The 13,351-nt window shown below is 47.5% G+C and overlaps 1 protein-coding gene across 1 annotated transcript in view; it reads right to left on the bottom strand.

Annotated features, from left to right (window-relative positions):
* The window catches only part of SAPCD1 (suppressor APC domain containing 1), a 28,935-nt gene extending 16,767 nt beyond the window's left edge, over positions 1-12,168 (bottom strand). The window contains exon 1 of the mRNA XM_053298762.1: positions 11,704-12,168. Coding sequence (XP_053154737.1) covers positions 11,704-12,142 — 439 coding nt within the window. The 5' untranslated portion in view covers positions 12,143-12,168. The remainder of the gene's footprint in view (positions 1-11,703) is intronic.
* Positions 12,169-13,351: the final 1,183 nt, after the last annotated feature.

Below are 13,351 nucleotides of genomic sequence, written 5' to 3'. Positions count from 1 at the left end.
CCCTCCTGTATTCCTCCAAGGAAAACCACAGGGCTCTGGGGTTGCTAGGAGTCGAAATTGACTTGATGGCACACTTTACCTTCACCTTACATCCTCTGTGTCAGGGGTTCCCAACCCGTGACACTCCAGATGTTGCTGAATCACAACTCCCATCATCCCTAGGTACAATGTATTGTGGCTGGGGATGATGAGAGTTGTTCAGCAACATCTGGAGTACCACAGGTTGGGAACCCCTGTGGGAACCCCTGTGGTACATTCCTTATAAAGGATGTGTCTCTAAGTTATAACAACCACTGTACACTCAGTGCCTGCTGCTTTTTAACAAAGGAGATTTGTGGTAATGGCTGTCCTCACCTAAACCTCGACTCAGGCTCCACACAGAAGTTGGTAAAACCCTAGAGGGTTCCGTATAGCTTCTTTGCAAGACTGTAAGCACAGGTCCTGCAGCAGGTTCTCTCCTCCAAGGGTCAATACAAGGTAGAGTCTGAAAGTGGTACTGTTAAGGCAGGGCCACTCAAACATGGGCCCCTAGATGTTGTTGGGCCACGACTTCCATAATGGGGTTCAATGATGACGAGGACATTATTTATATACTGCTTTTCAACAAAAGTTCCCAAAGCGGTTAACATAGAGAAATAAAAATAAATAAAGATGGCTCCCTGTCCCCAAAGGGATCACAATGTAAAAAATTTAAAAAAATTATTTATTTATTATTTCTCTGTGTAAACTGCCTTGAGCCATTTTTGGAAGGGCGGTATAGAAATTGAATTATTATTATTTATTTACACAGTCAGACAGGTGTAATAATAATAATAATAATAATAGGAAGAAGAAGAAGAAGCACCTTAACACCACAGGGACCATAGAAATCACCATCAGCCAATTACAAAAAGCAACTTTACTGGGAACAACCTATACTCTGCGACATCTGTAATAATAACAGCAACAACATTGACAATAAAATTCAGCTATCCCAGGTCCTTGGGAAGGACTCGATGTCTGGATAAAACAAACCAATCAATAACACCTGTCTGACTGTGTAAACAACAACAAAAACAACAACAACAAAAAGAAACATATAGTAGACACCAGGAACAGCCACTGGAGGGATGCTGTGCTGAGGATGGATAGGGCCAGTTGCTCTTTCCCTGCTAAATATAAGAGAATCATCACTTTAAAGGATGCCTCTTTGCTCAGTTAGTATTGTCCCAGAGGGGAGTCATAGACCAAAGGCCATTGTGGCTGGGGATGATGGGAGTTGCACTCCAACAACATCTGGAGCACCCAAGTTTGAGAAGCCTGACTTGAGAGGATAGTGCAGAGTAAATTCACTGTGCCCAAATATACCACAGTGCTCTCTTTTGCCTCTCTCCATTCCTGTCCCTCTGTGGACCAGTCTGCAGGGAGCATCAGAGGTGGGCAAGAAATTACATCAGGAACAGAGGAAGTTGGTCAGGTATGTGGGAAGCCAGGGCAGGAAGAGGCTGTGGCAAAGAGTGAAGCTGAACACCAAATCTTACCCGAAAGACACAAGATCCACAGTGTGCCGGATATAGGTGCCAATTGACAGCCACAAATTGCCTGGCAGGCGCCCAGACAATGAGGCTGCTCGGGCCAACTCAGCAGATGGAGGGATGCCCGTGGCTCCTTGCCAAATACTGAGAGCCGTCAAATTCTCTCCGCTCCACAGACTGCAGCTGGGATAGCTCCTGCCAATCGGCACAGCTCTGGGAGTCTTCCATCCCCAGTCTCTACCTTCTCATTTCCTATCCCCCATTCTCTTGCTTCTGAACATGTTTAGCTAGCCTGGCCTCTTTGATCTCTCTGCCCTGGGTTGTTCTAATTCATTAGATCATATTTGGGAATTTCCCAGAACCCCTCCCCTCAAACGCCTGTCAAGATAAAAGTGATTCGCACTTGAATACCACCTGTCTCTCTATGCAAGATTGGCCTTGTGATTGGCTACCTTGTACCACCGTCCGTGTGCAAACTCCAATGCAATCAATGTCCCAGTAGAGTGAGGAGGGAGAAACGATAGCAGGCCAAGGGAGAGCAATGGCTGTGGACAGCGGGGTGGTTTCCATGGTGCTGTGCCCTGCACCTGTGCCTGACATGCCTGCCTCATGGAAGAGCCTCCCTTGCAGAGGGTCAGAACAAGCTTTTCTTGATATGGCGATGAAATAATGGGAAATGCTTTGTCTGCTCACTTTCTGCATGTCAGCCAACTGTTCAAGTTGCAGGGATTTTAGCAGGGAAATATATGTATATATAACTATGCTAGAGGTCAATGGGGTCCCTTACTCAAAGTGGCAAGTGGAAGATATGAGGAAGCAATTCTTAAAGCAGGGCTTCTCTGGTGCACATCTATGTAAGCAGTGGCATTGGTAGACCCTTAAGGCTCACAGTCCCCCTCCCATTTTGATAATGAAATCTTAGGCTAGTTCACATGATCAGCAATAGGGTAGGACAAGCATCCTACCCAAGTACAGAAGCTGGGTGCCCTCCCATTTTGTGACTGTGTGCAAGTAAAAGGTAAGGTAGGAGGCAGGCAGGGGAAGGGATCGTGTGCAAGGCTTTACTCTGGGTAGGATGGCTCCATCCTACCTAGCAGCTGTACCCAGCTGCTGAATGAGGTAGATGGAAAAGTCCTCCTACCCAGCACAAGCCTCACACACAGTCACTTCCTCCCACTCTTGTCTTGCTTTTTGCTCCCAGACAATCACAAAACAGGAGCACACACAGCTCCCAAACTTGAGTAGGACAAGTTCTTGCTGATTATGTGAACTAGCCTCTTTTCATGCTCTCTAAAAGAATCTAATGCTAGTCTTTTCCATTTTTTTAAGCCATTAGTTAGTCACCAGTATCCACCAACTTCAGACAGTACAGAGGACTAAGGCACTAAAGAACTGATCCGGGGCACGTGCCCAGGTGGCCCAATGCTTTCCATGCCTCTGCTTACTTTGTTTATCCCCCCTCGCCTGTGGTTTCAGTTTTTGAACTGGCTTCCATGGTTGTACTTCTGGCTGCAGTTTGATCTGTAGCCCTTGGCAGGTGATAATGTTTAGCTCTGCAAATCAGACCATTTCCCCCGCTTACTAGTTGATAACTCTCCCCACAAATAATCCTGCTTCTGGGTCTGCTGCAGAAGATGTATTATTCCATTAGTGGCAATTATGCAGGGTGGCTAAATGGAACCTCCATATTCAGTGGCAGTATATATCTGAATACCAATTGCTAAGGAACACAAGTGGGAGAAACCTTCAGGCCCTGCATGTGGGCTTCCTAGTGACATCTGGTTGACAACGGTGGGAAGCAGGGCCATAGTGAGAAGAGAGCAGGCCTGTATTCCCCACCCACGGCGGCGTATGCACCTATGTGCATGCACACCCCACTTACCTAGCTCCGCCAGAGCTGAGCAAGCCACCAAAGGAAGTGGCTGATGTCAATGATGGGCCACATGCGCACCCTGCTTCAATTGGCCAGGAGCCCAGCCAATGGAAGGAGGACGGGCAGAACCAGTAGAGCCATCAAAGGAGGCGGCTGACAGCTGCAGGTGGCCAGCCGCAGGAGCCCCAGCCAGGGGCAGCTCAGCAGCTCCCAGACGCAGGGCATGGCAGGTTCTTTGAACCTGCATGCTCTGTTACAGCTCTGCCCCTAGTGCAGGGCTGCTCAACTTCGGCCCTCCTGCAGATGTTGACCTACAACTCCCATAATCCCTGGCTATTGGCCACTGTGGCTGGGGATTGTGGGAGTTGTAGTCCAAAAACATCTGGGGGGGCCTAAGCTGAGCAGGCCTGCCCTAGTGGGAAGCAGGATGCTCGGTTAGGGGGATCTTTGGTCTAATTCAATAGGGCTCTTCTTATATCGTTAATATAGAGGAATCAGATGAAAGCAGGGGCGGATCAATGCATGGGCAATATAGGCACTTGCCTATGGCGGCAGATTTTGAGAGGTGGCAAATTTTGGGAGTGGTGTGCAAGTAAAGGGCTTGGGTCAGGGGAACTTAAATCTTCCTTCTCTACCTTTTAAAAACCACCACTGTGCATAGGGATGGCGGAAGGATGGTGGTGGCGCGATGGGGATGGCGAGAGCTCCTCCCAAGGGCCCGCCTGCCTCCCAAAAGACAGGTCAGGCTGTTTTTGGCCCACTTGGGGGGCTCTATGCACACGGAGAAAAGAACCCCCCACACACACCGCAAGCCCTTTACTTGTAAAGGGGAATCCTTGCCAGATTCCCCTTTACAAGTATAGCCGTCGAGCCAGGGCGGCAAATCTTTGGTTGCCTACAGGAGGCAAAAAGCTTCATCCGCCCCTGGATGAGTTGACAGAAACAGACACAAGTGGGAGGGGCATAGTTAAATGTAACAGGAGGGAGGGATTACAGGTGTGAGAAGCACAGAGGCCACCCCTGGGGCAGTGAGTGGGGAAAAAATAGTTCCATTTATCCGCTGTAAGTGCAGACAAATGGATCCACATATACCCAGCCCGGCATGCAAACGGCCACAAATAGCCAGAAACGCTCAGGCAAGGAAAGGCACCCCCTCCCCCAACTGTGCAATACACATAGATTCAACTGAAACACACCTAGAGTTGCTAGGTCGCCACCTGGAAATCCCCTTCATCTTAAAACTGCCTGTTAAGTAGGAGACATCCGCTTGTCCGCCCCCTCCCTGATTACTGTCTGTGCACCTGCAAATCCTGCCACTTGTGACTTCAGCTAGAGCAGGGGGTCAGGTGAAGGAGAAACAAGGAGTGGTGCAGTTATGGATGCTGCTCTCTGTCCTGCTCTACTAGTAGTTTTAAGTGGACAAGGTGAAGCATGGGTTTGCAGCCTGGCAATCCCAGACACACCAGAACGAAAAGGCACTTCCTGTCCTTTGATAAACTTGGAGTGGAAGTATTTCTTGGCATCATTTTTAATCCCACCCATCCTCCAAAGAGGGCAGTTTACATGGCTCTTTCCACCATTTTATCCTCACAACAACCCTTTGAGGTGGGTTAAACTGAGAGCAGGGGTGTAGTGGAGGGGGGATGCACAGGGACAGAGCACTGGTACTTCTCGGCTTATCTGGCTGGTGAGGTGGGCATGGCCATGGGGGATGTCATGGAGAGCGCCCTCTGCACTTCTGAATTTGCAACTACATCACTGACCGAGAGCTAATAACTGGCCCAGCGTCATGGCTAAGCAAGAATTTGAGCCTGGATTTCCTTGGTCCTAGTCTGACACTTGCAACATGGAGAAGAGCCAGTGTGGTCATAGAACATAGGAACATAAGAAGCTGCCATATACTGAGTCAGACCATTGGTCTATCTAGCTCAGTATTGTTTGCACAGACTGCCAGCGGCTTCTCCAAGGTTGCAGGCAGGAATCTCTCTCAGCCCTATCTTGGAGAAGCCAGGGAGGGAACTTGGAGCCTAGATGCTCTTCCCAGAGCGGCTCCATCCCCTGAGGGGAATATCTTACAGTGCTCACACCTCTAGTCTCCCTTTCAAATGCAACCAGGGCAGACCCTGCTTAGCTAAGGGGACAAATTATGCTTGCTACCACAAGACCAGTTCTTCTCTCCTGGTCCAGTGATCAAAGTGTAGGACTAGGGCCATGCTCAAAACCTTACTTAGGATCCAACTAGACATGTTTGAGTGGATATCTGGTTAGGGCAAGGCTGCACAACTTCGGTCCTCCAGCTGTTGTTGGACTACAATTCCCATCAGTCCCAGCCATAGTGGCTAATAGATATGATGGGAGTTAGGGGCTTGTTTTCACTCTAAAATAGTAACAACTACTTTTTGAAAAGTGGTATATAAATATTAATCGTCATTGTAAAGTAGCACCTATGCAGGGCCCTGATCTAGGACAGAACCATGACACAGAAGTAGGGGGTGTTTAACTCTTTCCTTCTATTGTAGGTTATAATGCCCCAAATTATACAGGTAATATTTTAAAGTCATATTTTAAAATTGATTTTTACAAACTTCATTCTTGGTTTAAAAAGCCTTGTGGGGCTGGGGGCTTTTTATAAGTGGGAAAGTGATACATTCCCTAAATAAACAAGCATGCAGAAAAATGTGCACAGGATCAAAACTTGCCTCCATGTTTCACAAACAAACATTCCTACTCCAGGGCAAATACTTGCCTGTTTTCAGTTTCTTGAATGAGCAGATACAAAAAAAAAAAAACAGACTTCAAGGATTCTCAGTTTAGGGAAGAAATCAGCTTACTGGTAATTATGAATATAAGTTGCTAGTCACAGAACCAGGATCTGGTGACAAGAAAAGCCTGATTGATTGGTTGGTGGTGTGTGTGTGTGTGTGTGTGTGGTGGGGATATAGTTCACACAAAGCAGCTGCCATAGAGAAAAGCACTCTCCATGTCCATTACCCAATCCCACAACACAGGACAAAGTAGAAAGCGGAGTCATGAGCAAGACACATGCCCATCTAGAAAGCAAAAAACAGAAGCAGCAGCTAGACTTGCAGATTTGGCTGGAGCCAAGAAGTCTACTACTATTGCTGCTACTACGAATATTTAAATACCGCTTTTCAACCAATTTCCAAATTGGTTTACATAGTCCAAAGAGAAGGGATGTAGCAAGGGGGTTAGCATAGTTTTAGAGGTGGCCATCTAGGAAGGTATGATATTAGGATATTAGCAATTTTATTTTCAACCCCCTTCTTAATAATCCCTCAGTGTATGTGTGAAATTGAGGGGGTTTTGCCCCATCACTTTACACTTGAACCACAGTTGCCATTTTGTTGGTAACCCAAACTGGAGAGATCCTTTTGGATCCCTTTTTGAAAATCATGTTACATTGGCTACTTTCCAGTCTTCTGGTACAGAGCCTGATTGTAGGAATAAGTTACATATTTTTGCTAGGAGATGAGCATTTTCACATTTGAGTTCTTTAAGAACTCTTGGGTGGATGCCTTTTGGCTCTGGAAATTTTTTTTTAATTGTTCAAGACAGTTTAGAACAGGGCTCCTCAACATTGGACCCCCCAGATGTTCTTGGACTTCAACTCCCATAATCCCCAGCCAAAGGCCACTGGGCCTGGGGATTATGGGAGTTGAAGTCCAAGAACATCTGGGGGCCCAACGTTGAGGATCCCTGGTTTAGAACATCATCTCTCCTTACCTCAATGTGGTTCAGATCTTCAGCTTCTGTCCCTGAGAAGCTCATTTCAGGCAAGGGTATACTTTCAGTATCCTCTGCCATGAAGACAGATGCAACAAACCCGTTCAGCTTCTCTGCAATCTCCATATCCTTCTTAATAATCTCTTTCATTCCTTTGTCATCTAACTGTCCAACTGCCTCCATGGCAGATTTCCTATTTCGGATGTATTTAGAGACATTTTTATTATCCCCCTTGATGCTTTTAGCTAAATGTTCCTCAAACTCTTTTTGCATCCCGTATTGTCTCCTTGCCTTTCTTTTGCCAGAGCTGGTGTTCCTTTCTGTTCTCATTTGGGCAGGATTTCAATTTTCTGAAGGTAATCTTGTTCCCCTTTATAGCTTCCATGACTTTACCTGTTAACCATGCTGGCATTTTCCTGGACTTGGTGGTACCTTTCCTTCTTTTTGGTATACATTCTACCAATGTATAGAATGGGCTTCTATTATTGGGCTTCTATTATTGTGGTTTTAACTAAACTCCGTGCATTCTGGATCAGATTTACCCTCCTGGTTTTCCTTTTCAGCTTTCTTTTCACCAAACTCCTCATTTTCGGAAAACCAGTGCCTGTGTTAGACTTCTGTTTTATAGCTGCTTCCCTCACAAACACAAAATAATGTTATGTAGATTTAACTAAGAGTTTATTCAGAAACAATTCCATTCTCTCCTTCTCCTTTCTCTCCCTTTTCCTTTCTGACTCCTCCTGAATACACTCCCTACAGGAACCCAATGGGGATCCTTCTAAACAACAAAACATAAAAGATTATTGGACTGAGTTCAACAACTTCCTTGGCAATTCTTTACTTGCATATACTGTAGATGATATAGAGAGAATTCTCTACTCGCATATAGAAGAACAAGTGATGTTTCAAGCAATATTAGCCTGAAGTGCTTAGTTTTTCATGAGTAAATAGCAGCTGGATTGGGGCTGCTCATGGATCAGGACTGTAGTGGGGGGCAGAGTTAAAGGCCCTTCTCCCCAGTCAAGGCTATATAAAGTCAAGATATTTAAAGAAATATCTTGTATAATTTGGTGTCCCTTGCCTGTGAAAATATGATCTGTAGTAACTCAGTTACAGATGTTAATTGTATAGGCAGGTGTGGTGTTTTTTTGGTTAATCCACTCCTTGATCCAGGCCAGCTTTTGGATGGGGCTTTAGTTACTTGTATTCCAGTCCTGGAGTAGAGGCGGAACTAACAAACAGCCAGAAGCAAGAGCACTGAAAAGCAGTCTGTGCTTGCCTCTCTGTACGTAATATCTATTTCATTAAACTTTTAATGTTCCTGATTCCATCCCACTGCCTTGTCCTTGCAGACCACAACTCTTTCCCTTGGATTCTACAGCAGGTTATCTCAGGGCTGCTCAACTTTAGCCCTCCAGCTGCTTTTGGACTACAACTCTCACAATCCCCAGCCACAGCAGTCATTAGCCAGGGATTATGGGAATTGTAGGCCAACATCTACAGCAGGGCTGCTCAACTTTGGCCCTCCTGCAGATGTTGACCTACAACTTCCATAATGCCTGGCTATTGACCACTGTGGCTGGGGATTATGGGAGCTGTAGTCCAGAAACAGCTGGGGTGCCTAAGTTGAGCAGGCCTGATCTACAGGCATTAGATGTTGGGTTACACTTACAGCCATGTGGAGCTGTAAGTAATTTGCTGCACCCCATGAGCTGCTATTTTGCATTTGGCCCCTTCCCCCAGCTACTATTTTGCACCTGGTTCTGGATGTTGGATCTTAAGAGTCCTGCAAAAAATTTAAAAAGTAAATCCTACAAAACCCTGAAGTGTAATCGTTACTGCTTTGGAGACTGAGCCTGCCTGTCATTCAGCCCTTAGAAGAAGGCAACGAAGGGAATCTGATTATTTCTTCCTTTTATTTGCATCTTCAAAATCCTTACTGCTTGCCTCTTTGTGCACTCATGAACTAAGAGGTGTGTTCCATGACCCCCTATAATGTCACAGAGGACATGGGCGCAACGCTTGGATCTGTAGGATCACAAGGGAACCTGTGAGTCCGGGGCCAGGGGATCTCTCAGATGACATTCACCATTATTAATCTGCCAGGGCCTGCTGTTCTACATCTCAGGCCCTGCTGCTCGCCGTTGACTGACATCCATTCGGTGGGATTCGTGATAGGGAGGCTATTCCCATGAGATCGATGGAAAGCAGGCTAAAGGAGTTTACAGTTTAGCCCGCTTCCCATCGATCGTGGGAACCACCAGGCTCGTAGGCAAGCCCAGTGCTCCTAAGGCGGCTAGCCTGCCTAGAACTCCCTCCCCTTAAATGAGGTTAACGGAGCGAGTGCTCTGTTAACCTCATTTCTTTGCTCATATGTCGCTGCAGTGCACAGCGACACACGGGTAGACTCCCGACCAGGAGGCTGCAGCCAGCCTCCCGGGTTCGGGGGTCTCTCCATGATGCCCCGCGCACTTGTGCAGGGCATCCCGGGACTTCCAGGGGCCGCACGGCCCCCAATCCCTGCAGCCACCGCCGGCTCCATGACGGAGCCAGCAGTCGTGTGGGCGGCCAGTCCGGCTGCCCCAGGGCTGCCCTTTGATCGTCTGCGGGGGAGAGTGGGCTAAGTTCACTCTCCCCGGAAGCCCAACAGAAGCTCTTCTCGTGAGAAGAGCTTCAGAGCCTTTTCAGTTGTGACCCCATTTGCTTTGGCATACCCCCTCCTGGATGAACTCTGCCATGCTTCCTGATCTACAGTTTGTATGTAATGCTTAGACCCATATTTTTAGAGAGACCTTTTTTGTTTCTACTTTCTCTCTGTTTCCAGTGGGTTTTTAATTATTTGTAAATCTGGTTTTAACTGGGTTTAATCTAAATTGTATTAATTTCACATTGTTTCATCAGTTTGTTTTACTGTCTTTATGAGCTGCCCTGAGCATTATTGCACAGGAGGGGCGAGAGACCAATGTTTGAAATAAATAATGAATAAACCTGGAGTGTGTACTTTGGATTGTACACTGCTCAGCCAGAAGTAACAAAATGTTTTGGGCTGATCACAGAAAGCAAAAGCAAAGCAATATTTTTTTTAAAAAAATATGAACTGTACAGGGGTGAGGGTGTGCCCAACAGAGAAACTGAAGCATGACCGGCAAAGCTGGCTAGACAGGAGAATGTGGGGGGCCGGATGGTTATTTATGCAGTCTAATCCCACTCCCCATTCTCCGTCCAACGCATGGCCCATTAACCAAAGCTCCTTACTGTGGGCTGGGGGAGGTTAGATCAGAGCAGCTGGGTAAGAGGATTGGTTGTCTCTATAGCTGAGGAGACGGGATCAGAAGCACTAAACCTCTGGCCGTATGGTTCGCTGGCTGAACCACAAGCCTCCCTGGGGCAGGGAGACGGGAGAGAGTGTCCACGGAGCAGGGAAAGGAAAAACGCCCATCCTGCCTTCCGTCACCTGTTCTTACTCGGTTCTTTTTTTCATCTGTTCCCTCCTGAGACACCCCTCCATTATGTCTAATTTTCTCATCACACAGAGGGATACGGGAATTCACAGAGTCCAAAACACTCACCCTGAAGCTCCACATACCCGCAATCCACTAGCACAGAAATTACCAACTCCCATCATCCAAACCAGTGTGTCCCAAGCACAGAGAAAACAACTAGCTGCCTTGCATCAGAGATGCCTGCATAATTCAAGAAAAGACTTTTGTGAAACAATCTAGACTCTTGATTCTAGAGGCAAATCTACCTGTTGCACATGCCAGCTAGCAGTGGTGGCGGCGGGGGTGGAAGGACTATTTATTTGAACTCTCCCTTAACCACAAAAACTCCCTGCATAGAGAAAGCTAGCACCTCAGGATGTTTTAGCCTAGTCTTCTTGTGCAAGTGTTGTATATTTGGTTTGATGCAGGGGAGCATTCAGATATTACACCCCCCCCATACACACACACACCTGCATTCTAAAGAAAACCATAATGTGTGCCTTTTTGGGCTCCTAACGACCAAACTAGACATGACTAGTCATTTGCCCTTCTGTTTGCATTTGTGGTTCTTTTCGCAAATAGCAAATGTGGGGAATTCAGACTGGGATGATGGAGCAAGTTTAACTTTCTCCTCTCCATGCTACAATTCTGATGAAAATGGCTCCTGCCCCCTGCAATTGAAGCACTTAGTGCTTGTTGAATTGTACTCAAAATCCTTTACCTTGGGACAATCTCAAGAACTATGTATAAAGGTTACATTTATAAAAAGAGAAAAATAGACTCCACTTTCCAGAAAACCCAGGAACCAAGCCTTTGGGCTCCATCCACTACACCCTCCCCCCTAAACTGCAACTAAGGCTGAGTACATCTAACTCTAAGATCCCATACAGTCTTCTCCTGTTTACCCTTGCCTCCATTTCCCTCCCTTTACTCTGTTGTCTCCCTAGACTGTAAGCCCCTTGGGGCAGGGACCTGTCCTCTCTCATTATTTGTTCAGCACCATGTGCATGGATAGCACAACAGGCAGACAATGCACGCAACTCGCTTCTCATCAGCTGCAGGCCTCTTGGCTGTCCGTTGTTTCACTTACGTATGCGGCTCAAGTTCTTCATGGACTGCGATGAAGTCTGCCCACTCTTGGCCTGCCTGGCTCCAGCGCTGTCTCCTGCCTTCTCTGCTGCTGCTGCTTCTTCCTCTTCAGCCCGGAGGAGGGCAATTCTCAATCCAGCCACCAGGCGGGGGAAACTTAAGTAGCCCCCACAAGGCTCTGCCACTTGTTGTAAGGCCTGGAGAACCCCACTGGGGAGCTGGCATTTCTCTTGGTCCTCCTGAGGGCTTACCCCAGAGCCTCCACGACCCCAGCGGCTCTCAATCTCCGAGATGTGGATGGTCCCACTCCGTTGGTCATCCAGGATTTCGAAGAGTGTCCGGAGGCTGCGGAGAAAGGGACGGGGCAGGCGGGTGCCATGAAGTGGAGAAGGGTCCTCTGGGGTAGGGGGAAGAGAAGGGACAGTCAACACAGAGCTCATTGGGAGTGCAGCTCAGGGTGCCCGGGTTCCTGTGGAGGGCAGTAGGGTTTGGTGAGTAAGAGCAGGGGGCTTTGGAAGCCAGGACTCCTGGGTTCTGTGGGAAAGAGTGAGCTCGATGGCCAGGTAGAAGGGAGTGGGGGAGAAAGCTGGAGGTAGTGGCTTTAGCGATAATTGAAATGGAGCAGAGGGACTGAAAGCCAGCACTCCTAGTTTCCTGGGAGGGAGGAATAATGTGTGTGTGTGTGTGTGTGTGTGTGTGTGTGTGTGTGTGTGTGTGTGTGGGAATCAAGGCACCTGGGTTTTCAGTGGGAGGGGAATGGGTGCTAGGGAGTTAGAAAATAAGATCTCGAATCCAGGACTCCTGAGTTCTCTGTCTGCACCATTAGGGTTGCTCTGATGCTTTGCCGAGGTCTCTAGCTTGTCAGGAATATCTGATTGAGTCAGATTGTCCAAGCTGGTGGGGGGGGGGCAGCTGGGGATGAAATCATGTGACCCATCCCAGATAATCACCCTGGACGCCAGATGATTAGCGGCTCTGTCTAATGAGGTGGCTTCCCCTCTGGGGGAGAAAGGCAGACAGAAAGAGAGAGGGAGAGAGAGGCAGGGACGGAAAGGGAAAGAGAAAGAGATCTCCCTGGTGGAAAACTGAAATTGGAATCTGGGGTCAGTGTGGTCTTCTTTCTTTCTTGTGGGTGACGGAATATTGGAAAAATGGGACAGAATGTTGAGAAATTGCTTTTCTATACAAAGATCTGGTCTTCTCTCTGTCTTTTTCTGCATTCCCCCCCCCCACGTTCTTTTGCTTCTTTAGGACCAATTTAATGCCACCAAACTAGCATGCCCTGGGTCATGGCAGGGCTCTTTTAACACCGAGGAAGATGCAGAAATGGTCCTGCAATCAGTTTCTTCAGTCCGTGCATCAGTTGCTGCTCCACTGATTTGTGCTGCTACTCCTTCCAGCCTGCTCTTGGCAGCTTGGCTGTGGTGTGTGGGAACTGTGGGCTAATGTTGCCAGCTGGGGATGTGGGAAATCAGCCACATGATTCCTTCATCATTGGGTTCCAAATGCTGCATGGATTCATTCAGGTCCATGTTCTCAACATGCCATGCGTAAACACAAGGAAGTCAAAAAGAAAGATGCTGTAATAAGACCAAAGGAATCAAAAGGCCACGGCATGCTGGCTGAACTCTGCATAGATCCATGTATGT

Source organism: Hemicordylus capensis, chromosome 2, assembly GCF_027244095.1.
Source record: "Hemicordylus capensis ecotype Gifberg chromosome 2, rHemCap1.1.pri, whole genome shotgun sequence".
In the NCBI taxonomy this organism is placed as follows: domain Eukaryota; kingdom Metazoa; phylum Chordata; class Lepidosauria; order Squamata; family Cordylidae; genus Hemicordylus; species Hemicordylus capensis.
The sequence above is the reverse complement of the archived record's forward strand: the minus strand, read 5'-3'. Positions and strand labels throughout refer to the sequence as shown.